The 27,778-nt window shown below is 39.1% G+C and overlaps 2 protein-coding genes across 3 annotated transcripts; both read left to right on the top strand.

Moving 5' to 3' along the window:
• Window positions 1-294: 294 nt before the first annotated feature.
• Window positions 295-7,542, top strand: cdc16 (cell division cycle 16 homolog (S. cerevisiae)). Its single transcript, XM_066686556.1, has 18 exons — window positions 295-631; window positions 1,146-1,200; window positions 1,319-1,416; window positions 2,053-2,091; window positions 2,242-2,382; window positions 3,236-3,395; window positions 3,510-3,604; window positions 4,110-4,243; window positions 4,448-4,527; window positions 4,609-4,658; window positions 4,750-4,823; window positions 4,927-5,052; window positions 5,440-5,592; window positions 5,703-5,766; window positions 5,925-5,986; window positions 6,688-6,823; window positions 6,919-7,009; window positions 7,133-7,542. The coding sequence occupies exons 1-18, from the start codon at window positions 584-586 to the stop codon at window positions 7,360-7,362; spliced, it is 1,836 nt and encodes a 611-aa protein (XP_066542653.1). The 5' UTR covers window positions 295-583; the 3' UTR covers window positions 7,363-7,542.
• A 4,658-nt stretch (window positions 7,543-12,200) lies between these two features.
• On the top strand, window positions 12,201-19,814 carry upf3a (UPF3A regulator of nonsense mediated mRNA decay). Of its 2 annotated transcripts, XM_066641003.1 has the most exons (11): window positions 12,201-12,354; window positions 14,604-14,710; window positions 14,810-14,916; window positions 15,068-15,166; window positions 15,345-15,455; window positions 15,593-15,648; window positions 15,737-15,895; window positions 16,061-16,194; window positions 16,931-17,219; window positions 17,648-17,725; window positions 18,582-19,814. In XM_066641003.1, the coding sequence occupies exons 1-11, from the start codon at window positions 12,214-12,216 to the stop codon at window positions 18,744-18,746; spliced, it is 1,446 nt and encodes a 481-aa protein (XP_066497100.1). In that variant the 5' UTR covers window positions 12,201-12,213; the 3' UTR covers window positions 18,747-19,814. The 2 variants fall into 2 exon arrangements, with proteins under 2 accessions (XP_066497100.1, XP_066497101.1); XM_066641004.1 differs by lacking the exon at window positions 17,648-17,725.
• The last annotated feature ends 7,964 nt before the right edge of the window (window positions 19,815-27,778 follow it).

Genomic DNA, 27,778 nt, shown 5'->3' with positions numbered 1-27,778 from the left:
ACAATGTTATTTTTCCCTATGAAATTGCTGAGACTGTCTTTGAAATACTTCACTGTTAAGGTGGAAATACTCAGACACGGGGCTAGACTCTTATTTAACTTAGAATTATTTCTAGCGTTTAAATAAAATTACATGGACATGTTCAGGTTAAACACTTGATTTTCGCAGTAGGGGTCTTGAATAGTTTTACAGAAATTATCTGTGATGCTGCAGTACTGAAAGCTGGCACTAGGGTGAGCAACCGGAGAGCTAAATACAGCTGAAAGAGCGAGTCTCCCCTTTCTTACCGCAGTCATTGCTACTGACGGTTCCAATGAGCACAGAAAACTGTATAAAATATTTATGAAAGAAAAAGACTGTCCTATTACAATGTGAGATAAAATTTACGATGTAATAATCCTAATGAGCAGAGTATGTCTGCTGAGCCGAGCTCGGAACCCGTGTGTGTGTTTTGTGTTTCTGTGGGAGAGTCTGTGTTACACGGAGTCGAGTCTAACGGCGGGTTTGTGAGTTTGCTCAGGTTCGGCTCCTCTCCGCTTTACTATGAGTCCAGCTCGAGTCTGAGAAACACCGCATATTCACCATGAACCTGGACAGACTTCGAAAGCGTGTTCGCCACTACATCGACCAGGTGAAAGAGCTTCAAATTCTTGTAAAAAAAGAGAAGACCAACGGATGTTACCCTGGTTTCTGTGGGAGAAACTATCGTTAGCCGCTAGTTTAGCCTAGCTGAGTATTTCCTGAGTTAACGGGAATAACAGATAAAACCAGTCTAATATTTTTGGAAAGATGTGAGGTGCTCCAGACAGTAAACACGCTTACTCCGTACAATTGTGTTTAAAGCCATTTTAAAGAACAAACACATTTGCATCCACTTGTAGTGAGTTAGCTAGTTTGCTAAGTTCTTTTCTGGACTGTCACTTGAACTTTCTGCTTTTTTCTACGTCTAAAAGCTTAGGATTTTTATCACACGCCCTGAAGTCTGCTGTGGTGTCTTGTTCAGGTCGTGACCAGTGATATACGCTAAGTCACTCACCGTTTCTTCCAGACCTGGCTGAAAACCAAGTCAAAGTGTGTTGGAGATTGAACTAGCTTATTTTTTAGTGCTTCATCAAAGTCTCATAGTTGTATTTATTGTTTTACAGCAACAGTATCAGAGTGCTCTCTTCTGGGCTGATAAAGTAGCATCTTTATCTCATGGTAGGTATCTATCTCTGCTTCACATTGTTCTTGAGGGAAATGAACAAACATGTTCACACTTACCAGACTAAACACCGACTGCTGCTTAATTCTGTATCTTCTCTGTTATTCTCATCAGAGGATCCACAAGATATTTATTGGTTAGCACAGTGCCTTTATCTTACTTCACAGTACCACAGAGCCTCTCATGCTCTAAGGTCCCGCAAACTCGACAAGGTAAGGACTGTTAATTAGCATTAAAATGATTATGATGTCACTAACCATGAAAGCTGCAGTAGGTGATATTGTACATACCAGTGTGTAAGATATATATATATATTTTTTAATTCAACTGAAGACAAATCAGCTACTCCTACTTTAAGTAATCTTGGCAAAGCAAAATATTCATTGTCTTTGTGTGATTTACTTACAGTTAGCCTAATATATATACAAGATGCAATTAATTGTCTTATTGTTATACTATATTGGTGTTAGTTAAGGTCTCAGTCGGCTAATGTATTAAACCCCTAAAATTTGTCTTGGTTAGATATTTAAGATATTTCTAAGACACAAGTAGACTACATGTAACTATTCATCTTCCCCTTAATTCAGTAAAGATATTATTTGAATATTGTTGCTGGAGATGGGCCTACACGCATCTATATTCTCTTACTCTGCCACTCAAAACCAGCTAAAATGACCCACCCTGCAAGTTGGTTGTATTGGTTCCTTAGGTTCATGACATAAGGACTTCTGAAGTCACTCATCTGTAACAGTCTTTTGATCACTTGTGTTCAAATGTTCAGCCATTGTATTGACTGTGTATTTTACACATGATCATGTTTCTCAGATTTGTCTTGTTTCTTTCCAAAGCTTTATGGAGCCTGCCAGTATCTTGCTGCAAGGTGCCATGTGAGTATATCCAATTGTATGACATTACTGATGCACATTGAAACACATTTGTTTCACTATATCCTTGGTCATACTATTATTTACATTAGGAACATAGCTCTTATCATTTACTGGGGACTTCAGACTTTTGTTTGTTTTGTTTCAATATAGTATGCTGCCAAAGAGTACCAGCAGGCCCTTGACATTCTGGATATGGAAGAACCAGCAAGTAAAAAGTTACTGGACAAAGGTGTAAAGGAGGACAATGCCACAAGAGAAACCACCAAAGAATGGGAAATGTCCCCAGCTTCAGTGAGCAATTCTTTCCTGTTTATACATACTGAAGTAATAAAAATTTATTTGCTACTTGCTAAACATAACCTCCACTTGAATGCTCTTCACGTACAGATGGATTTAGAGTATAAAGAGTATTTCCATGTGGTAAAAAAAAAAAATCTTTTACCAATCTTGTATCTGAGTTTGTGTTTCTGCAGTAAATCCACTGTAAAGGTGTTGATGGCAGAATGGCAGAGTTTCATAGACTTATAAAAGGATTGTAGTGTTATGAGCCATTTAGTCTTAGACTAAGAAGCTTCACCCACATGTACAGTGATTGTCAGAAAATCAGAGAAGGATATATTTCAGACGTTATTTCAGTGGTGTTTTTAAAAGAATGCATTCTTTTAACACTGTTTTGTAGAGGAAAATAAATGTGGTTACTTTGCATTTAAGTCAGAATACCAACTCTTGTCAAAGCTTGGGTTACTGAAAAGCGCTTTAAAAATTCCATTTATTATTATTAAAGCTGGAAGTTCTTGGCCATAGCAAAGGACAGGAAAAAGACTTTCATCTGATATCATGGCTTGTGAGACTAGAGCAGTTAAATAAATTGCAGGTTAATTTCAGATAAACTATTAACGCCTTTTATTGTAAATGTACATTAGTCGGAATAATAAACTTTGCCATATTGTGAAGTTCATGCTTCATATATTTTGTCATACTTGTAAAATTTATTATATATCTGTTTGTATCTGTTCATCTGTGTATTTTGTATTTTACTGCTGAGAGTGACCTTTTTTGTTGGGAGTGCACATAATAATGTTGTTGATATTTGAAGGCCACTGCAGGTTAAATATTTTTGACTCCCTGTGGTCATGCCCCTCAGATCAGCAGTTCTATCTGCCTCCTGCGGGGAAAAATCTATGATGCCATGGACAACAGACCTCTGGCCACATCCAGCTACAAAGAGGCCTTGAAACTGGATGTCTACTGCTTTGAAGCTTTTGACCTTTTAACGTCCCATCACATGTTGACTGCTCAAGAGGGTGAGAGAGAAATTTTATTTTCAAGCTGAATGTGTTTTGGACTGTTTGGTACTTACCCAGTTCAAAGATTTTCTTCTGAAACATATACTTTTTATTCTTTTTCTCTTTTTGCAGAGAGAGATTTCTTAGATTCCCTTCCCTTAAGCCAGCAATGTACTGAAGAAGAAGAGGAATTGCTACATTTTCTTTATGAAAATAAGTTAAAGAAGGTCAGAATAATTATCATTCTCATTTAAGCGTTTGCGGTTTTGGGGAGTGGCTAGCCACAAAAGCAAAGCTACTTGCTTAAATTCTTTTCTAGTATTTACTTAAGTATTTGAGTAAAGTAGTTTGACTCTAGCTAAAAAAATAAATCTAAATAAATCCATGAGTGCTGTGTTCTTTATCATAGTTTGCCATTTCTAACAGTAATTTTCTCAAAAGTTGGATGAGCTTCAATAGTGGATACCAATGGCTTAGAGCTCACAAGGTCTGTATTATTCAGCAGAGCCTGGTTTTATGCTTTTGCCCAAGGCCAAACAGCAAAAAGTTACTGTTTGAAAGTAGCTTCCCAAAATCTGGATATGTATTGCATGCTTTGTCTTTAACTTGTAGAAATCAAATAAAATCCAGAATTTACATAGATCTTCTCATATACATCTGAACTATTAAATTGTATTACTAAATGACACAAAATAATAGAATATTGTCTAAAATGCTGATCCTGTTTGACAGTATAATAAGCCTAGCGAGATGGTCGTACCTGAGCTTGTCAATGGTCTCCAAGACAACTTGGATGTAGTCGTCTCTCTTGCAGAGCGACATTATTACAACTGTGATTTTAAGATGTGCTATGCCCTCACATCTATGTAAGTATATATTTTATGAATTTTCCTGTTCTTAGAGGATACTCTCATGAGTTACCTTTAACAGGCAAAGATCTAAATTGATAACATTATCTTGTGATTTAACATGCTGTGATGCAAAAAATGTCATTTCTCTGCTGATAAATGTTATGTTGACTTGTTTATTTATTTGCATGTCACTTCTGAATGCCTGTTCTCTGTATCCAGGGTAATGGTGAAGGATCCATTCCATGCTAATTGTTTACCAGTTCACATAGGAACATTAGTGGAGCTGAGCAAAGCAAATGGTAGGAAATAAATAAATTTGCTGTACGCTTAAATGTAGGGATATTTTAAATAGTAATTTTACTGTATTTATGTCTTTGCAGAATTGTTTTACCTCTCTCATAAGCTGGTGGATTTATACCCAAATAATCCAGTGAGTGCAGACATTCAGTGCTGTTCATACATTTTTATACAGGAACAAGTACCTGTGTTCATTTAAATAATACTTTATTTCAATTGCTTAGGTCTCATGGTTTGCTGTTGGATGTTATTACCTAATGGTAGGGCATAAAAATGAACATGCACGGCGGTATCTTAGGTAAGAACATAAATCTTTGTTGTTTTAAACACACACATTTGTCATTTTAATTATTGTTATTATTTTTAAAATTATTATTATTTATTTATTTTTTGCATTGTAGCAAAGCCACAACACTGGAGCGCACATATGGGCCTGCTTGGATTGCATATGGCCATTCATTTGCTGTGGAGAGTGAGCATGACCAGGCCATGGCAGCGTACTTCACTGCTGCCCAGTTAATGAAAGGGTATTCCAGCCTTCAATTGCTCATAAATATTGTTTACTTAAAAGAACACTATGTAAAATTTCTTACCTAGAAATTACATCGTGAGGGTTATTGTGATGCTTCACTGACCTGTAATAGGGAGAATAAAGACTCTGGTGTTGCTACTGTGGGCTCAGAACTGCAGAAACTGCACTATGCACACTTGGGTAGGACACCACACTCCACCCCATAGATTTAAGTATAGTGCTGTCGAAATGAATTACACTAGGGGGAGCCCCAGGAGCAAAAAACCCAAATCTTACCTAGTGTTCCTTTTAATGTAAATTATTTAAGCTTAAAAATTGCTGTTACCTAAAAATGAATGTAAATCTATTCACTTTGATTTGACCATATCCACTGCCTTACTAGGTGTCATTTACCAATGCTGTATATTGGTCTGGAATATGGACTTACTAACAACCCAAAGTTGGCAGAACGTTTCTTTAGCCAGGCACTGAGCATTGCTCCAGAGGACCCCTTTGTCATCCATGAGGTAGCGGTGGTGGCCTTCCAGAATGGAGAGTGAGTGGACGGTCATAATTAGACATAAGTAAAATTACAAATTAGTATATTGTTAGCATATGGTTAATTTCATTTTATTAATTACAACTGTTTTTACCTGGAACCTGTAGTTGGAAGACTGCAGAGAAATTATTTCTAGATGCAATGGAGAAGATCAAAGCCATTGGCAGTGAGGTAATTGTGCTCTCACCCTGAGGGATTATTTATTTATTTTTTATTATGAAGAATAAAGACTCCTTTTGTGCTCATTTTGTTGTATGATAAATGTACTATCAGGCTAGTATACATGGTAAGAATATAATAAAGTGCTCTGAACTATAAATCTTTTTCAGGTAACAGTGGACAAATGGGAACCATTGTTAAATAATCTGGGTCATGTGTGTCGAAAACTAAAGTAAGAAACTTCACAACAGTTCTGTTGTCTAATCTCTAAACCTTTTCTGGGAGAAGTGTCCGAATATCTGTTGTTCTGGCTGCTTTTCCATATAGTGCCTAATTACTTAATTACTGTGCTAATTAATGTATTTTTATTTTTACCCTCTGAGAAGTGGTCTTCTTGCATCAAAAGCCCACAATACCTCAGAGCAGGGCATGTGAGGCTCTAAGTAGGAAATGACCTGAAAAGGACAGGCTTCTAAAAATGACTGAGTGGTATTTTTAATTAAGAGCTTTCAGAGAGCCCTGGGCCCATTTAAATATGTATTCTGCTATTTATTCTCAGTGTTCTACTGAACCTGCTCCTCTCTCTTATTCTCTCTGCATAAACAGAGTACGCGTTCAGTATTGTCATTCCAGTGTTAAATATATTATGCATACACACTTGTTGGATATCAAAGAGATCTGTAGTTCCTACTTTAAAGACTGGTACTTTTTTAAGTGTTTATTTAAGAATGAGATATCTTGCTATTCAACAACAAAGTGGACAGTGGTCATTGGTACTTGCAGGTTTATTTTTTCTTCATGTAGGCAGCCTTACATTGTTACTGATATATGTATTTATGTGTGTATGTATGTATGTGTGTGTGTATACCTTGCACATATATTGTATGATAGACGTGCAAAACTATAAGAAACCTCCTTTATTTATTTTTGTAGAAAGTATGAGCAGGCTTTGGAGTACCATCGACAGGCCCTCGTTCTTGTCCCTCAGCATGCCTCGACCTACTCAGCCATTGGCTATGTGCACAGCCTCATGGGGGACTTTGAAAGTGCCATCGACTACTTTCATACTGTAAGCAGACCACCTCTTTTCTTGGACGCTCGAGATGCAGAAATTAAAAATTCATAGTAAGCTTAAGTGCTAATAGTTTTGTTTTATTTTTTCAGGCACTTGGTCTCAAAAGGGATGATACTTTTTCTGTTACCATGCTTGGTAACTGCATTGAGATGTATATCGGTGACTCTGACGCTTATATAGGTAAGTCAAACAATCTTTAAGAAATCAGACAGGAATGATTTGCCCTAATAAGAAGCTTTATGTGCTGCCAGTATGGACCAATCCACACAAGTAAGCTCAGGAGTTTTGTTTTTTCTGTCAAAGGGACTGATATCAAGGACAAAGTGAAGATGATCCCCAGCACGACCACTCTAAAGAGAATACTCAGCACATCAGCTGAGGACAGTGACGGCCAGACCCAACCTCTGGAGGAGAGCAACGTCATGTCCCTGGAGGCTCCAATCGCTGATGCCTTCCAGCGCTTCCTCTTAGAATGTGACATGCGTGAGAATGACATGATGCTAGAGACGTCTATGTCTGACACCAGCACGTGATGGTGGCCGTGGTGCAGAGAAAAATACATACTGACAATTGTAAAAGACTGAGTAAAGAAATGCGAGTGCCCTGAAGAAAACCTCACATGAGCACTCCTCCTTCGTTTGTGTTGCTTCTCGGTTGAATTTTTATTATGAATAAATGTATTGAAATTAATGCAAAATGGGTTTTAATGGAGAGAAAATGAATTCAGGCAATAAACCCTGTATCAGTATTTTTGCACATTGTCTTTAGTGATGTTCCTGCTTTAAAAGTACTGTCCAGTAGAGAAGAATGGAATCGAGATTGAATTGTCATTGGAAAGCCTAAACTTCTGCAGTGGGGTAGTGTTTGGTAACAACATGATTTACTGTTATTCAGAAATTGTCTGTTTTAAATGAGATTGAATGAGACAAAATATGCCCCCATTTAGCACATCTTCAGTTTTCTCTGTATAGCGATAAACTCTGTTTCCTTCACCATCCCTCTGCCACAGCTGGTGGTTGAATCCCTTTGTGCTATTGCTAGTGACGCACCCCTTTTCGCGAAACCCAACGTCATGGCTCTTTACAGGCAACTCGGGGAGGGAGAATCTGTGTAATAGAGCTGGGTTTGTAACATGGGATGAGGATGAAAAGTGGCACTAAGAGAGATGGGCTGCGCACCTACTAAATCCAACCTGACCTACACTCATGAGCGGGTGTGTGGAGATCTCGACACGTGCTCCACTTTTGTACCCAGTTTGAAGAGCTCCGTGTCCACTCCAGAGAGACCCTCGCCCAGTTTGTGTGTGGAGACCAGTAGTGGGAAACAAACGTTTCTCAGCGGTAAGAAAGATTGAAAGTTTTGATGAGAAAACTAGATTAGCTAAATTCCACCTGAAGAAAATGTAACTTACGTCAACAGAAGCTTACCACGCTATAACCTGGCATCTCATGACAACGTAAGACTATCCATTTTCTTGCTGTTTTTAGAAGTAAATTAATTTACTAAAATTAAGAAAATAGACATGGTAGAACATGCTTCAGAAGAAAGCTTTGTTGTCACTGGCTGATTATGTTAGCATATGATATGCTTTTGTTGGATTGTTTGATGGTGTAGTGACTAAACTGATCAATAAGGTCTCTCTGCTTATTTCTGCTGGTCAACCACATTGACCCCTAGAACCGCAACAATGCTGCTACTCATAAATTGATTATGGAGTTTTTATATGATGATAAAAATGTTTATTAATTGTTAACTAAGCCATAACCACTTTAAGGTTAATACTTAGCACTAATTACATAAATTGCAATTGATCATTTATCTGCTAAAGCTCACAAACTCTGAACTTTAACAGTAGATTATGGTGCACTATTTGGCAAGAAACAGTTCAGTGAGCCTAGTTTAATTGTGTTGTTAATTATATATTTCATGTCTGAAGGTTTTTATGACAGAATTTAGCATAGTGAACTAGTTAAAAACCTTGCTGAACTACTTAGTAAACTGATGCCTATATATACTTTGTCAAGAATTTGTAGAGGGTATAGATTTACATTGTTCTGATAGCATGCTGTTGTTTTTGTAGTTATTACAATTATACAGTTGGTCAGTGAAATCTATGGGTTACACATCTATGGATTCAACAAACCATGGATCAAAAATATTGAAACATTAAAAAAAACACCCAGCAGAGAGGTGGAGAAATAGGTAGTGTCTCTGTCACACAACTCCAGGGTCCTGTATAAGTCACAGACAATGAATGAATGATCAAATAAGTATGTTGATTAAATCATAGGTTTAGGAACTCAGGGTATGAAAATATAAAGATTAGCAGCCAATAAAGTGATGCAAGAGGAGAAAGAATCTACCAAGTAACACCATCTTAGTTCACTTCAGCATCATTCACTTTTTACCACTTGCCCCGATTGGTTCAAAAGCTTGTTTCAGAATTGTATTTAAAATACTATTTTTTTTAATTTTACGTTATTAATTCACTGAATAAATTTTGACGTAAAACCAGACACTAGAGAAATGTTTTTTTAAATTCCTTCTGACAAGTGGAGGTGAGAAACCTACGGAGCCCCTGAAGGGACATGGTGAGGATTTCTTTTTAGGGAAAAATCTCTGAACACAATTTAATAAGTCATGAGCACCACTTGCGATGTTTTTCTGTTTCCATAACACCTGCTATTTCTGTGGTGCAGGTATGCTGTAGCTCAAATGGATATTGGTGAGTTTCGGAGAGGTATACTTTCAGCTAGCTCTCAAATATAGAGACATAAAGGTTATTCCATGTTAGAAAATAAAGCTGTCGCATTCAGACACCACAAGCCACTAAATATTTAGCCTGATGGTCTGTACTCTCCCAATATAACTCACACACAACTGAAAAGATTGAAAGAAAATGTAATAAAAGATAACCACTATATATATATATATATATATATATATATATATATATATATATATATATATTGTGGTGCTCACAATATTTTTCCCTCACTAAAATAAATTCTCATCATGTTCCTTCAGGGGCTCCTTAGAAACAAGTGATGACAATGCCTGTATTTTATATGCTATAGTAAATACCCACGTTAAACAAGTTTTCTGGCTTCATAATGTCAGTGATGGTAAAATAGGAGTAAATTCTAAAATAGGTTTTGGGTAATGCATTGCCTTACAAATCCCTCCTGTTCCTTTTCTACACTCACAGACATAAAAGGAAAGGCAGAGGTATACATTATTGTCACTAAATGTACAAACAGTGTAAATGTTCAACAGAGGTGTTAAAATCCTGTTGTGTTCCCTAAAAGTACATTACATTCTCTTCTTCAGGAGAGATGAATATTTGTTAGATTCCATTATAGAACTGGGTAAAATAAAAGAACATAATACAAGTCCAGAAAATGAAATGGTGGCGTATGAAGCACGGTGGGTCCAGAGCCTACCTGGAATCATTGGGCGCAAGGCGGGAATACACCCTGGAGGGGGCGCCAGTCCTTCACAGGGCAACACACACCCACTCACACCTGCGCACACTTTTGAGTCATCAATCCACCTACCAGTGTGTGTTTTTGGACAGTGGGAGGAAACCGGAGCACCCAGAGGAAACCCATGGGGAAACGGGGAGAACACACCACACTCCTCACAGACAGTCACCCGAAGGAAACCCACGCAGACACAGGGAGAACACACCACACTCCTCACAGACAGTCACCCAGAGGAAACCCACGCAGACACAGGGAGAACACACCACACTCCTCACAGACAGTCACCCGAAGGAAACCCACGCAGACACAGGGAGAACACACCACACTCCTCACAGACAGTCACCCAGAGGAAACCCACGCAGATACAGGGAGAACACACCACACTCCTCACAGACAGTCACCCGGAGGAAACCCACACAGACACAGGGAGAACACACCACACTCCTCACAGATAGTCACCCGGAGGAAACCCACGCAGACACAGGGAGAAAACACCACACCCCTCACAGACAGTCACCCGGAGTGGGACTCAAACCCGCAACCTCCAGGTCCCTGGAGCTGTATGACTGCGACACTACCAGCTGTGCCACCATGCCGTCCTAACATTATACTATGAGTGCTTAAAAAATTTTAACCAAAACTTATTTCTTAGCAGACATTAGGCAATTTAATAAATGAGGCATATTTAAGCGACAATAAATGTTTCCAATATCTGCCTTCTATCGCCATTACTTTGAAAATGTCTGATTAGCTGACTAAAATTAGATCAGAGCAATTTAAATCAGACCACTCTGATAAACCTTGTTTGCTTCACAGAAATTCTGAATATTAGTTCCCCCTTTACACACCTTTAGCAGGTAAGGTGTGCAGAGTAGGTTTCAGTGGTGATGTAGTTTGGAAGACAGTAATCCACTGTAATAAGCCCCAAAAATAATAAAAATCCAGGGTTAGGTTGAACTAATCTTAGATGGCAAAGCACGCCTCAAGTCTTTGTCAATTTTCCAAACCACATTAGCATCAAAAATATATTACATATTAATTTGACTTTATATTTATGTCATGTGATCAATATTTATGTCATGTGGTCAAAAGAAAATGGTTTCTAATGATCTCTGCTTTGTTGTGGAGTTACTCTTCCTAATTTGTGCTTTGCTGTTATGTTTCAGTGCCTGGGCGTCAATGCTGTACTCGGACTGGGCCCCAGACACCTTGTAGCCCCTTCAGACCCCCGGCCCCCAACCGCAGCACCAACACCAGCAGCAGCAGCAACAGTGACTCAGAGGAGAGCGATAGCCCTGCAGAAAACCAATGAACACTCCAAAGTAAAGAGAGTGATCCCAGTACTTAGAATATGCTATGTGTCCAGATTGTGGACATATGCACATTGAGTATTTCTCCTGAATCAAGGGCTTCAGTACAAAATGTGTCATTCATTGCTACAGTAAGACTCTTTAATCTTCACTGAAGGATTTCCAGTATATGTTGGAACAACATTCTGAGGATTTGACTGCATTTGACTAAGAGAACTAATCAGTTTTTTTGTTGGGTGATTTGTTCTGGATCACAAACTGCACTCCATTGTGTATGTATCCTTCACAACAAATCTATGGGCAACTACCCTTAAAGTATGTGAATTCAGCAGTTAGATGGGGCTGTCAAAACACTTTTGATAATGCAATACAACCCTGGACATGTATACTGACACAAAGTCATAACACAAAGTAATAAAATTATTTTCTACAACAATACATAGACAGTTCTTGTTTGCGCTACAACTCAGAGTAGGCGCACCTTTATTATTCTCCAAAAAAAAGCGCCACTGGTTTATTTTCACCCAATGTCTCGCGAGAGTTCAGTCGGTGCATCTCGCGAGATCTGGTGGAGAGGAGAAATGGAGATATGAGGGCTGAAAGGGAGCAGACGACAGAGAGCAGAGAAAGAAACATCGTCGAGATCCAGTTCAGAGACTCACAGAGGGAGCAGGAGAGCGCCTCGGCCAACCACAAGCAGAAAGAGGAGAAGAAGGAGATCTTCACCAAGGTAGGTTAGACTGGACAAAGGGACAAAGAAGGGGAGAGGAAGGAAAAATGAAGGGAGGTAGAGGAGGTTCAGCACCCAGGACAGCGACCACTGTGGCAAAACAGCCCCTCGACACGAAGCCACCGTGCTGTCGGTGTTAGACGTGTTTCTGATGCACAGCTCGGTCTTGTTTGGTCTCTGAGACTGTTGGCATTGTTCCTCTTGGCTAACGCTGCGGTTCGGTCCCGCTGTAAAACCTCAGTGTCTAGATGTGGCCAGGAGACACAGAAGAGCCACTGAAAGCTGCTTTAGGGGCTCAGAAATGAGTAGACATAACAAGAGTAAGATTCATTACCGCAGCACCGTAGTCACTTTAAGAGACGGTAGAGATATGGCCAAAAGTTTGCGGACACCTCCAAATCTAACACTTTGCTGCACTAAACTCTACTCTTAAACGGTATGTCGAGACATTACAGTAAAAACGACTGCATTCAGCCACAAATCGTGAGGCTAGGTGCTAATGTTTATGGTTCTTTCTGGATCACAAACGCCACCTACATCTCATCCCAACGGGAGCTTGTTGGATGGTGCTCTGTCACTACAGAGAACACAGTTCCAGTCTAGCCTACCATATTTTGATTGTCCCATTTTATTGGCAGTATGCTTGTCTTAGGTGTTTACTCAAGCTTTGTGTGCAGTTGGATAGCTATGTCAGTATCGGGTTCACCATAAATAGCCTAAATGACTAGCTCAAAAAGGTATCAGGATCCTAATAAACAACACTGTTTATACAGTTTTATATTTCTTCATAAATGTTATAGTTCTCTACATTGTAAAAAATTGGATCAAGTGTATTAGTCTAATGTATGTAAAATACTGATGTCGTATATATATTTATTATATTCGGCATACAAATTGTTTTAAAATTAATTTTGTGTAAGGGATAATTGAAATTATACATTAATTACAATTTTGCCACACTTTTTCCTTGATGTAACTGATAGCGAATGCAGTGATGAATAAAATCTTCTCACTTGCCATTTCCAAATACTTAATTTATAAAGGACCTGGAGGTTGTGGGTTCAACTCCCGCTCCGGGTGACTGTCTGTGAGGAGTGTGGTGTGTTTTCCCTGTGTCTACGTGGGTTTCCTCCGGGTGACTGTCTGTGAGGAGTGTGGTGTGTTCTCCCTGTGTCTGCATGGGTTTCCTCCGGGTGACTGTCTGTGAGGAGTGTGGTGTTCTCCCTGTGTCTACGTGGGTTTCCTCCAGGTGACTGTCTGACAGGAGTGTGGTGTGTTCTCCCTGTGTCTGCATGGGTTTCCTCCGGGTGACTGTCTGTGAGGAGTGTTTTGTGTTCTCCCTGTGTCTGCGTGGGTTTCCTCTGGGTGACTGTCTGTGAGGAGTGTTGTGTGTTCTCCCTGTGTCTGCATGGGTTTCCTCCGGGTGACTGTCTGTGAGGAGTGTGGTGTGTTCTCCCTGTGTCTGCGTGGGTTTCCTCTGGGTGACTGTCTGTGAGGAGTGTTGTGTGTTCTCCCTGTGTCTGCGTGGGTTTCCTCCAGGTGACTGTTTGTGAGGAGTGTGGTGTGTTCTCCCTGTGTCTGCGTGGGTTTCCTCCGGGTGACTGTCTGTGAGGAGTGTGGTGTGTTCTCCCTGTGTCTACGTGGGTTTCCTCCAGGTGACTGTCTGACAGGAGTGTGGTGTGTTCTCCCAGTGTCTGCATGGGTTTCCTCCGGGGGAGTGTTTTGTGTTCTCCCTGTGTCTGCGTGGGTTTCCTCTGGGTGACTGTCTGTGAGGAGTGTGGTGTGTTCTCCCTGTGTGTGCGTGGGTTTGCTCTGGGTGACTGTGAGGAGTGTGGTGTGTTCTCCCTGTGTCTGCGTGGGTTTCCTCCCATGGTCCAAAAACACACATTTGTAGGTAGATTGGCGACTTCAAAGTGTCCATAGTGAGTGTGTGTGTCTGAGGGAATGTGTGAGTGTGTGTCACCCTGTGAAGGATACATGTGGGCATATAATATCCATAAGGAAACACAGGCCTATAGACAAATAAAACAAAATGTACATGAAAAAAGACAATACCTGACACTCACAGCATCAACATAAACAAATACAATGACATATCATCCACTAAAGAGTTTTATTGTCTTCTACTAAAGCTGAAATTGAAGGGGAAGATTCAAATCACATTGGTTTATTATTGTTTTCCAATGCTAAAGAAAAAATACAGTAACAAGTATTTACAAACAAATGACCTATAAAATATTTCACACAAGGTTGTCATTCGCCGGCTCCCCCCGAGTCTGTCCAAGGACCAGCTTGAGGAGCATCTCAGTCCACTGCCTTCCTTCGACTACTTTGAATTCTTTCCCGCTGATCAAAGGTGCTGTTTCTCAGAGCTTTTTGAAATTTTTTGTAGACATTTGAAAATACTACTTACGTATACAACTTATAACAAACCTTTTCATGATTTGTCCCACAGTCTGTATCCGCATCTTTTCTCCCGGGCTTACATCAACTTTAAAAATCCTGATGATATTGTTCTCTTTAGAGATCGCTTTGATGGTTATGTTTTTATTGACAATAAAGGTAATATTTTCAGTTTTCTAAGCATTTTTAAGTATTTTTCAACAATCATTGACAATTTGCTGTATCACTATGGACGTACATCATGAAAACTCACACATTTTTACTCATACTACTAGAAAATAACACTTTGCTTAATCTCTCCTTATTTTAGGCCAGGAGTATCCAGCCATAGTAGAATTTGCTCCTTTTCAGAAAGTTTCCAAGAAGAAACTCAAAAAGAAAGATGCCAAGGCTGGAAGCATTGAGGAAGGTATTTGTGAATGGTTTTTGATTCATAAATTGGATATCTAAATATGCAACAGATATCCAAAAAAAATCCAATTAAGTTATTTGAGTAGCTGGAGATTTTGTAACCAGACCTGACTGAAAAACACTAGCCACCAAAATAATGATTTTTTTTCCAACTTGCAATGCTGATTTCTTCTTAGACCCTGAATACAAACGATTTCTGGAAAACTACTCTTGTGATGAGGAGAAGTCAATGGCCAATCCAGAAACACTGCTGGGGGAAATTGAGGCAAAAACAAGAGAGCTCATAGGTAGAGTAAACCTGTATTTCTGCTTCAGTAGCAGAACATACACTGAAACTGATAGCACCATCCTATTTCCTTTACTCCCCCTGTATATTGTGTACCCTATGCATCCTGAAATACATTTCCCTTCTATTTATTTTCAGCAAAAAGGACAACACCACTTTTGGAATACATAAAGAACAAGAAGTTGGAGAAACAGGTTGCGACACAGACACTTGGATTCAGATTTGTGGTTTTGGTCAATTAGAGCCTCAGTTTCTAGAACCGTTTTGTTTTTTAAATGACAGAGAATCAGAGAGGAAAAAAGGGAAGAGAGGCGGCGCAGAGAGCTGGAGAAGAAACGGCAAAGGGAAGAGGAGAAGAGGAAACGCAGGGAGGAGGAGCGGCGAAAGCGCAAAGAGGCAGAGAAACAGAAGAAACTCTCTGAGAAAGAGATCAAAATTAAGGTAAGCCACTTTTGCTTAAAAAGCATTTGAGGTGACTGAGGTTTTATCAGAACAATTTTTAAATCAAGATCCACTGGATATTTGTATTGTCTTTATTTTTGAGTTCTTTAAAACTATTTGTAATAATATTGTATAAGGAAGTATGTCATTTTAATGTTCCTCTAGCTCTTGAAGAAATGTGACAGAGATGATGAGGTGGACTCAGACAGACTGAAAGAGAAAGGAGACAGTGGAGAAACTGACAGGAACAAGTGGGAGAAACCTACAGGACACACCAAGTCAAAAGATCCCAAGGACAAGTAAGGGGCTGCGTAATTTTGTGCATAGTTCTTGCAGTGGGGTGGTCACCTGCTATGACTTAGAGTCACCATGACCAATGCCTGTTAACCATATAGACTAGAGGAGTTTATTGCCCCTGGTTTTGGATGCAATATCTTTTGGGATGAGTTGTATTGGATTATGTATTCCAGAACATTATCCAATATTAGTATCCGATCACATTACTGCACATGTGGCTGAGTGTTTCTGTAGCTAGTTACAGAAGTGTGGAAGCTGTTACTGCAGAAATGGAGAGACTAACACCTTATTAGAATGTATTTTTTAATGAGACAAAGCTCAGTTTTATGGCATTGTAATGCTGTATATAATTAGTACAATATTCAAGGTTAGGCATCAACATACACCTCTTTGGTAATTGTGTACTACTGCTGAGATTATTGTCTATGTCAGATATCTGATATCTATGTTCATTTATGTACAGATATACAGACACTGAGGCATCAATATTTATAAGAACTTGGAGCTGCGTATTTTAACATTCCAATAGAGATCTAAATTAATAAAGCGTTTACAGATAAGACTATTTGAATGAATGGCATAGCCCAACCTCACCTAACAGTCCTGTTCTTCCAGAATACAGTGAATACACCGTCCAAGATGATTTTGAAATACGAGTCCTCTGTCCGATGACTTGGCTGTTATGTTCTACTGCTTAGACTGTGAGGTTACCAACCACAGGTTTCTCCTATGTAATAGGGTTCAGCTGGAGAGTGATAAGGAGCAGCGTGAAGGCCATGGCCGTCGGCAAAGGGACAAAGATCACCGCAGCCGAGAGGAGGAACGCAAGCGGCAGAGGCACCACTACGAGTTTGACAAGTTCATGCGCCGCAAGGAAGAGACCAAGTGGGGCAAAGGCTACTGCCAGGATAGGGCCAAGAAAGACGGACATCATCATGGCTACTCGTACTGCCCAGAGACCGTGGATAAACTGGGCAAGGAGGACAGGGATGACATGGGAAATAGGAAGGAGCGCATTCGCAATAAGGTAAGCATGAGCTGATAGACCTGCAGAATCTAACTCAGAGTCCATTTACTGCAGACTCCTCATAAGCATCATTGTTCCAAACCCACTCCAGAACCATACGTTTAAATGTGAAAGTACAGTCAGTACTTAAAGGCAACACAAGCACGTCATGGCATCGAAAGCATTTATTAAGAACATTCATCAGTCTGTTTGTCAGGCACTCAGCTGTGTGCTACTGTTTCCATTTAGACTGTTCACCTCGCAGTCATTATGATTTACGTCATTATAGTTGTGGGTGTGCAATACAAATTCTCCTCCCTGTATTGCTGCCCATGCTTGTGTTGTGAGCTATAGCGTGCTGAATGTGTTGTCAAGGCAGTTAGCTGTGAATTTGGCTGTGAGTTGGCAATCTTGGGCTGATCATTGACGGAAGACAACGTGTCTCTCAGTCTGTGTTAGTGCATCAGGAGAAAAGGACCTCCCAGTCTGAGGGGCCAGACCAGATAGGAGGGGCTCTGCCAGCCAAGGTACAGCTAGCCTTTGAGCCTTTCTACCCAAGGGGAGGGGATACCGTGCTGTACGCTGGGAGACCCCACACTTTACAGCTAGAGGCCTCGTTATTGACAGCAAAAAGAGATAACGTATGATGTCATGATTTGCAAGACCAATATCTTCTGATAAATATAAATGAAAATTATTTTTATCAGAACATCATGTCTGATAACAGAGCTTTCCTGACCACTTTACAATAAACCATTCAGATGGCAGGAGCACAGTATTCTTCACATCTTTTTCACATCTTTTAATCTGACGCAAAAAATTATAATAAATTATTATTCATGGTGTAAGGCAGTAAAATATTTTCATGTTTCTCTGATGAAACTATGATTATTAGAATGGAGCATTTCACAATAGAAAATACTGAACTACCAGACACCAAAGGAATTTATAGATAATTGCAACTTCTTATAGAACAAAATAATATAAAATTACAAATCACCTTTACAGTGGTGCACCCTCTCTGTACAAGACCCTGCACTGGTTCACATCTCAGCTTTTAAATTATGCAGAAAATGTTGAAACATCAGAGGAAGGCACCTTCATCCCACACCAACACATTTAATATTTTAGCATGTTGCACTTTGTATCACTAGGTTACTAGGATGTTAAACTCTATATCAGTATGCTTTTGCTGTCAAAAACGTGTTGCGTGCTGTTCTAAACTTGTAAATATGGGGGAGGCCATGTATCATAGCCAGACAGCAGTTCACTTTTGCTCTGCTAATATAGGTTTTTTTTGGGGGGTATTCAATGTTGTCACATTGAAATAAAATATGAGTGTCTCGTTCTTGTCTCTTGTGTCTCACACTTGTCTTGGGACAGGACCGGCCTGCCATGCAGCTTTATCAGCCGGGTGCACGCAACCGCAAGCGCATGGGCTCTGGGAACAAAGCCTTTGACTTCAGCCCCATAATGCCAGAGTCCAGTGCTGAACCCTGCTATGAGCTGGCCATGGGAACAAGCTCTGAGAAGAGTGGAGATGAGTGACAGAAAACTTGCTTCAATCAAGGCAGGAAGAAGGGCAATAATGCAGCTGAAATATTGGCCTGTTTAATCATGTTCTTGCTTTAGGTGGGTGTTGTGAATGGAGCCAGGCTCCTCCCTCATTCCCATGCACTATGTCGCCAGTCTGTACAGATTCATGAATTGTTAGGTCAATGTTCATGGAGGCTACTGCTTGACTTATATCTAAAAAAAAAAATCACTGCCTGTTTGGATTCACATTTTCTACACCACACCACAGGAACTCAGCACACTTTATCTGTTGACCACTTGTCTGAGATCAAATACCTCATCATTTAAAGAGGACAGATTTATATGCCTTTTGTAGTGAATCAAATGGATTCTGATAGACTAGAGAGTTTACGAACTGTGTATAGATTTTGCTGTTAAGATCATATATAAATGTTGTGAAATCTGTATTTTTAATACATAAAACTTATGTTTATGTCAGATCTGGTTTGCAACAACAGTATGGGAAACTACTCTGTAAGAGTAACTATAATATTTCTTTGAATGCACATGCACATTGCTTATGGATATAACAGCACTTGATTTCATAATTCAGCATGCCCCTCTTTATTTCATATAATGATGCCTTTGAGTGATAACTATCCTGTGTGTTAGACTGACATTGTGGCTTTTTTCGTGTGCTTACAGTACTGCTAGGTTGATGTGAGCCTTTAACTAATAATTTAAGATCAGTGTTTTATCTGCGAGCCAAGAAGAACAAATTTTCATTGAAGCTACTGAAAACAAGCCTGTGTTTTACTTAACTCATGTAAGAGGTCATCTTAATGAAGTTATATTTCTACACAGTGTTCAGTTTTTACCTGGAGGATTCAGATAACCGATGGCCACATTGTGTCACATGCCTTAGAGATGATTTGCACTTGACAGTTTCATCCACCATTAGAAAGGTGTCTGAAATACAGGGTTGTATGTTAACAATTGTAAGACTAAGAAAACTGAATCTGTTCACATATGGTACTTCATGGATATAAAATTACATTTTTGATGTATTTCCATATACTGTTTGTCTACAATAAAATGTTATCCCATAAGAAATGCAAATTTTTCAGTGTTTTTGTTAAAAATGTCTACAGTGTATGGTGGCACATTGGCCCCATTCTGGGTAGGTTCTGGACCCACTACAACCCTGAACTGGATAAGCAGTTACAAATATTGCATGAATTAATGACTGAATGTCAGCTATGTGCCAGGCATTCAAAAGTTTGTTGTGAAATTGTTCACTGCAGAGAAATGTATGCACTTAAAAATCTGAATAATGAAAAGCAAACCTATCTGCACATTGAGTTTGATAACCTTTTTTTTGCTAATCATATATTGGACATTTCAGTGGTTTCAATATGTTTCAGATCACTGTCTTGTTTGAGGATCCAATGCTGCTCAAGGCCAGGTTTTTCTGCATAATTCCTGATGTTTTCTTGGCATCTTACACTATCACTGGCAGACCACAAAAAACTGCAGTGAAAAAATGAAAAATAGGTATGATTATAAATCATTTTGAGCTTAAGTGTAGTTAAAAAAAGAGAAACTAGCCAAGCCTAGATTAGTTGGACCGCCATTAGCCATATAGCCATTGTCGCAGGTGTTTCTGGCATTTCAGGAACAGGAAAGCTCAAAATACATACCCTTGTCATTGGAAGGTCTGAAGAAGCTTTGGTGCGTCATATCAATGTCTTTTTGTACAATAATAACAAATAATAACAAGCTATAAAATAGTTTATCTTGTCAGTTGCTGAAAGTGTGTGTATAATCATAGAATGCCTTTTATTTTCTGTTCATACAAATTTACAAAACTGAAGCACTGTGTTGAGATGACATTAAAGCAACTTGTTTACCAGAAAGCAACACGATAGAATTTTAACATTTAAGTTTTTGAACATTTCTAAAACCAAGCACCTTAACATTTTAACAACCAAGTAATCTACACTTGATAAAGGAACAGAGCATCGCTGGAACTAAAAATTTATTACTGACATACATTTCTATAAGGGTGTGACTGATAAAACGGTGCTGTAACAAATCCACAGCTCAGTTCATTTTGAGTAACGCCTCGCTCTGGTGTTTTGACTTTAATAATCTGCAGATTTTGTCAGTTTTATGTAAAGTTAAACAAAAAGTTGTGCAGATGTAACTTACTCATCAGAAAGTCAGTAACAGTCAGGTGTGTCTGTGTATTCGTGTCGTTATAAGATGACTTTCTGTTTGTTAAATATACAGTAGAATACAAAACGCTGGATCACAGAAACATTCTCCAAACATAAAGAAGAGACTATGATAAATAGTACCTCAACAACCTTCAACACATTTCTGTTCGAGGCTCCAGTAAAACACTAAGCTGCGCGCATCCCAATTCAGCTCTCAGCTCTCTGAACACTTGAACATGCATTTATTTAATAAATGTAAGAGGGGCCCAGGAGCAAAAATACCAAATCTTACTGAGAATTCCTTTAAATAATTTACAAAGACTTTGACTGTCATTAAATTTTTTTTCTCACCAATTGCTAGCACTGTTTGCGGTGTAATGTGTTTATGAAGCCCCGTGTACATTTAAAGGAAAAAAAAACAGTAATGCTTTATAAATCATCCTGAGTCTTAACATGTACTTTCCAGGCACTTACTGCGTATCTTCACATGTTTTATGGTGTATGTTCCCGTGTTTTAAAGTGTATTTAACGGATACTTACAGTGCACCTACCCATAACTCCCTTACAATTCAGTGCATCTAAAATACATGTTTTTACGAGTACGTCCCCGACCCGTAATGCATTTTCTCGCATTTTAAAGTGTATTTACAACGTACATCTAAAATATATACCAGCCTGCGTTTTTACATGTACGTCCCTGACACTTACTGCATCTTCTCAGTGTTTTAAAGGGGGATTACAGTGTACCTTCCCATAACTAACAGATTAAGATTTATATGAATCAGTATAAAATACTTACCTGTTCCTACTGGTACTTTAAAAATTGGGAAATTTGTTTTAAGCTTTTATTCAGCAGGTAAGCTTCACTCACATTCCAGGGACTTATTATGCTTCTAATTGTCTTGTACTTCATTTTATGGATCTGAATAATATGATGAGCATTGGCTCCGTACTTTTGAAATGTCTGTAGGTTCAGTTCTACAACAGCTCATGACAGGATGAGTAGAAAGAAGTTACCACTTAGAGTCCAAAGACATTTAATTCTGTGTTGTGTTGTTCAAGATTTGTTTTGCCATTGGATTGAAGACACCCACATAGTAATGTGGAGCATTTATTTTCCATGTCTACACAAAGTGCACAAAAGAAGTTAAACAACGTCAACAAGTACCAACTTAAGATAATTATGTTCAACAAAAAAACATGAAACATTGTTCTACGAACTATCAGTAATCTCACCTCATAATTTACTATCCACATTAAATGACACCTTAACTCACCTCGGACTCAATCGCGAGTAAAAGTAAACACATTAAAACATATCAAACAACGATTTAATTGCACAAAACATACTCAGTATATACCTAGATGCTGGAAATAAGTATTGTGATTTATGTCGACAATTAGAACATATAATACATTTTCAGGCCTAAAATTAAGGAGCCTCGCCATACCTTCTGTCAACACGGTGTTATAACGATGAGTGGGGAAACGGCCTACTTCCCACACGGAAAGGCTGTTTAAACTCCGCCCCTTTAGACAACTTTCTCTAATTCGATTTTTAAATGTATTTATTTATTCACTGTGGTGAACTACATTATCCCTGGAATGTGAGTGAAGCTTGCCCCCTGAATGAAAACATAAACAATGACTGTCATACACATAGAATGTACACCATAAATTCATGGTAAAATATTGGAAATTACACTTATAGTCCCCAATATTTAAGCATCAGAAAGAACCAGTAAGTATTTGATATATACGCTACCAATTCATGTAAAGAATCCGTAAGTTATGTGAAGGTACACTGTATGTTTGAGATCAATTTCCCTTAAATTGCCGGAATGTACACCATAAAAAAGAGAAAACTCCAAACGTTGAAAAGCATTAATCAGTGAGGTTTGCTCTATTCTGCTCCATATGTGGGTAATTAAATTAGCACATTATTGCTGTTTTGGATCACTTCACAACAAACACGGTTACGTTGTGACAACGTTGTGAGAACGCATTTTTTGGTGTCCACAACGTTGTCTTTTTGGTTGCCACTACGTTGTGACAACGTTGAAATGAAATTCCTCACAACGTAGTGACAACCAAAAAGACAACGTTGTGGGCACCAAAAAAATGCGTTCTCACAACGTTGTCACAACGTAACCGTGTTTGTTGGGACATTAGTTTTGAAGGAACAAGCGTGGTTTTATTAATTTAACACTGATATCCACAAATGGATTAAAAATATTAACAAAACAGATGTCTAGCTATTGCTGAATTTACCACCAGTTCCATGCTTTAGAGTGGTGCAAGCAACAAAAGCAGACAATCTACCTGCATTTTTCTGAAAGTGCAGAATTTAAGCCAGGTTCAAAAGTTGTGAAGTATCAACCCAGCAAAATGCCGGTTCTCTAAAATAGAGACTGAATTCTTGAAGAGGGAAGTCACAGTCATAAATCTGATAATGGCCAAAACCTTAACAGGAACACTTTCAAACAGGTGACATAATAATAATAGTCTCTTCCACATCAGGGCCAAAGCGTGATTAGTATCTAGTATTAGTATGATGCACCCTGAATCGGTGCACGAACCCATGGCATGTAGTTTATGATATAATTAATGATCACGAAAATGCAAGATCCAGAGCGAGTGGAACACCGGCGCCCACGAGGCTCCATCGCGTTACGGCTCGGACTCGTACAAAAAACTAAAGCCTTATGCTTCGCAGCCAGGGGCTGCACTGACGGGGATTAGTCGTCATGTCCTGTGGATGCGTTTAATAAATAATTCTGTTCACTTCACTGACTGCTTCTTTCACAACTCACCCAGGGCGCACAGACAGTTAGTCTCTCTGTGTACATATTATAATAAATAATATCCCAAACCGCGTTTCTCTAAATATTCTGATTATATTCTCGAAATTATACAAACCTTTTTTACTCAGTTATTCCGAGATTTTTTCTCATAATTCTGACTTTATTCTCGGAATCCTTTTTTCAACGCCGTGGCCCTAAAACTCAGTCATATTTCCCCACAATCTTAAACGTCCTAAAAATGAAAAAAAAAAAATGTTTTTCAGGTCCTGAGAAATGTCTCCATCTAGTGTGCATGAAGCTGCCTGACTGGTCTGATTTACAGTGGGCTGCAGAACATCTAAAAGGAAGCAACAGCACCCCCTATTCTCCTACACATTAGTATCGCTTCAGAGACATAATGGTGAACAGACTATTAACTAAATAACTAACTAACTTATAAATAAATAAATATGGTCTATGGTCACCTCACTACTATTAAGCAGAGAAGGTGCATGTGGCTTTCCCACCTTTTAGTACAGGATGGCTTTCTCTAAGTGTAATACATTTAACTGTCACATCCTGCTCATGAGTGATATATGTCTTGCGTTTTTCTGGGCCTGAGTCAACTCTCAACCAGGGTATGGCCAACGTTAAGGCGGTGTCAGGACATGAATGATACATTTTAACTAGTTTCACCCTTAGTTCTCACACTGAGCATCAAACAAATGAACTTTGACACAAAACTTTACCAAGTGAATATTTTTCATTTATGCTGTTATGAAGTACAGTATTCTTTTCCAATGCATTTGTTCTAGGCTTTATTTGGCCTCCATTGCTGTGTCTGATGTGTCCACCTGTATGAGGGCAACTAAACATGCCACAGCCACATCAGTGTCACTGCAGTGCTGGGAATGATTCGTTACTCAGATAATATCTGTTCAGTGATGGTCCTTTGGAGGTCCTTTTTCCTTTGATGAAGAGTGGATTGAACCGGACTAACTGGTCAAGTGAAGTCAAGTGGTTTTTATTATCACTTCAACCTCACACGTGACACAAATTAGTATGTCCAGGAGAGCAAGCCAAAAACGACAGTGGCAAGGAAAAGCTCCCTCAAAGCTGGAGGGATAAACCTTGGAAGCAACAAAGGCTCACAAGGGGATCCACCCTACTTTGGTCAGACAAATTATAAACAAAATGGGTTTAATTTAAAACTAGATGTAGAAGCAGCCTTGGAGAATGTAATGGAGGTCTTTAGTAAAGGTCTGCTGAAATAATACCATCAAAAGCACTCACTGGCCACTTTACATCACAGCAATCCTCAATGAAAATAACCTAAATTTCTAGACTGTTACCAAGAGTTTTTACTGAACAATGAATATCTGTTTGTAGCTACATGCTCCAGCGAGCTGGAACTCACTACCGGAAACTCAAAAGCTCTACTTGCACGTATTACTCGAACACCTTAAACTCTTTATGTCCAACCACCTCCATTCAACCCTGTTCTTTTTGACACTTCATATGTTTCTGTCCTCCTTTTCCTGAGTGTTTGTTTTTGTTTTATATTAGTACTAGTTTATTTATTTATTAACTACAATTTTTCACGTTATAATTTTTTTACTATTTTCCATGACGCATTCAAATTGAATTTCTCCTATTGTACTCAATTACTATATTTATTTACTGCATTTTATATCTTATTTGTTTAAAGTTAAATTCATCTTTTAATTTTATGTATTACCTTGAGTAAGTTAATAAATAATTTACTAATAAAGTTAGTAAATAATGGGCACCCTCTCAGTTTAAACATTGGTTAAATAAATAAATAAAACTAGGGAGGGAGACCAGTTTGACCAGTAACATTTCAGAGTGGTAATAATGAAACAGAGTGCAGTATACTATATTGATATTGATGGACATAAATTAAATGAAATCTTATCTAAACTCATCTTCTTTTCCTGTTGTCCATGTCAGGGTAGTGGTGTGAAATGCAAACATGGTTCACTAAATTAAATATAGTGCACTAGTTTAGCAGCAGAAGTATCATGTTGATTGTCTGTTACATTAGTCCTTCAGATAGCAGGAAGTGTTTAACATCAGTGTGTGTGTGTGTGAGAGTGTGTGTGTGTGTGTTTTCACTGCCACAGATAGGTTACATGTGGAACTGCTGTGACAGTGACAAGAAAAGCATATTTATTTTAATTGTGCCATGATGGTGTGATAAAAAAAAAAAGCTTTTTTAACTTTTCAACACCTCAAATGAACAAGAATGCGGTACATAAATCACTGTTCTGATGTAAATAAAATGGCTTCATATTCTGGAAGATTCAAATATTTTTCATTGCGGATGGTATGACTTAGGTTCCTTAATGACTTTTGTTTAATTTATGTTCCCAAAATATTTACATTCTAAATATTTTTTTAATATCACTGACATCCCTTTGTCCAATCTGTAGTCACACTTTCAAAACCCTAAACACAATGAGTACAACATCCGTCAGTTATGAACTATACTATTAACACCATTCATGTTGTTTTCAGGGGGTGGCACGGTGGTGCAGCAGGTAGTGACGCAGTCACACAGCTCCAGGGACCTGGAGGTTGTGGGTTTGATTCCCGCTCCGGGTGACTGTCTGTGAGGCATGTGGTGTGTTCTCCCTGTGTCTGCGTGGGTTTCCTCCGGGTGACTGTCTGTGAGGAGTGTGGTGTGTTCTTCCTGTGTCTGCGTGGGTTTCCTCTGGGTGACTGTCTGTGAGGAGTGTGGTGTGTTCTCTCTGTGTCTGCATGAGTTTCCTCCGGGTGACTGTCTGTGAGGAGTGTGGTGTGTTCTCCCTGTGTCTGCGTGGGTTTCCTCCGGGTGACTGTCTGTGAGGAGTGTGGTGTGTTCTTCCTGTGTCTGCATGGGTTTCCTCCGGGTGACTGTCTGTGAGGAGTGTGGTGAGTTCTCCCTGTGTCTGCGTGGGTTTCCTCCGGGTGACTGTCTGTGAGGAGTGTGGTGTGTTCTCCCCATGTCTGCGTGGGTTTCCTCCGGGTGCTCCAGTTTCCTCCCACAATCCATAAACACACGTTGGTAGGTGGATTGGTGACTCAAATGGGTCTGTAGGTGTGTGTGTTGCCCTGTGAAGGACTGGCGCCCCCTCCAGGTGGCCTTGCGCCCAGTGATACCGGGTAGGCTCTGGACCCACTGTGGCACTCAACTGGATAAGCGCTTACAGATAATGAATGAATGTTGTTTTTACAAAATACACACTCAATTAATATAATTCCAAAATGCTAACAATTTTTGCACATACACGCTTTCCCAATACAAAATTTATTTACAAATGTTTGCACACTGCATGACAAATGAAAACCCTATGTTCAAAACCGTAAATACAGTTTAAAACAGCTACTTCTGGCACATCAGCAGCTGAAATGCTTTACTGAAACAACTGAGCAGTGAGATAAGAGTAAGGGAGAGGAAAAAGAATATGTCTGGACAAGGGTGAGATTGAAACAGGACTGTGTGTTTTTGTGTTTTTTTCACACCTTCTGTTTTTTTATTTTTACACATTTAGGACCAAAGGCCATGCAAATGTTGGAGTTTTTTTTTCTTGATCATTTCAATGTCATGAACTTACAGTAATATACACTTACTGCACCAGGTCTGTAATTAACTCTTTTTTTTCTTTTTGTTTTGCCTACAGTCCAAAAAAAATCACACATTGGTAGGTGGATTGCTGACTCAAAAGTGTCCGTAGGTGTGAGTGTGTGAGTGAATGTGTGTTTTTGTATGTGTTGCCCTGTGAAGGACTGGCGCCCCCCCCCCAGGGTGTGTTTCCTTGCACCCAATGATTCCAGGTAGGCTCGGGACCCACTGCGACCCTGAATTGGATAAGGGTTAAAAATAATGAATGGATGGATGGATGGATTTTCTCTCACATAAACATGGGTACAGCACTGTGATTGAAGACACTCATAGGAGGCAGGACAATTATAAGGACTCTGCACATGATGTAAGAAGCGGAAACAAAATTAAAATTAGTTTGTTTTATTCACATATTTACTGGCATAGGCAGTCTACAGA

The sequence above is a fragment of the Hoplias malabaricus genome, chromosome 12, assembly GCF_029633855.1.
Source record: "Hoplias malabaricus isolate fHopMal1 chromosome 12, fHopMal1.hap1, whole genome shotgun sequence".
NCBI classification, from domain to species: domain Eukaryota; kingdom Metazoa; phylum Chordata; class Actinopteri; order Characiformes; family Erythrinidae; genus Hoplias; species Hoplias malabaricus.
The sequence above is the reverse complement of the archived record's forward strand: the minus strand, read 5'-3'. Positions and strand labels throughout refer to the sequence as shown.

Bases quoted from the DNA above. Each gene is read 5' to 3' on its own strand.
- cdc16 (XM_066686556.1), top strand. From the start codon at position 584: ATGAACCTGGACAGACTTCGAAAGCGTGTTCGCCACTACATCGACCAG. The intron at 1,201-1,318 runs GTAGGTATCTAT...TATTCTCATCAG, and splicing joins AGTAGCATCTTTATCTCATG to AGGATCCACAAGATATTTAT. The intron at 5,987-6,687 runs GTAAGAAACTTC...TTATTTTTGTAG, and splicing joins CATGTGTGTCGAAAACTAAA to AAAGTATGAGCAGGCTTTGG.
- upf3a (XM_066641003.1), top strand. From the start codon at position 12,214: ATGAGGGCTGAAAGGGAGCAGACGACAGAGAGCAGAGAAAGAAACATC. The intron at 15,456-15,592 runs GTAGAGTAAACC...ATTTATTTTCAG, and splicing joins AAAAACAAGAGAGCTCATAG to CAAAAAGGACAACACCACTT. The intron at 17,220-17,647 runs GTAAGCATGAGC...CGTGTCTCTCAG, and splicing joins AGGAGCGCATTCGCAATAAG to TCTGTGTTAGTGCATCAGGA.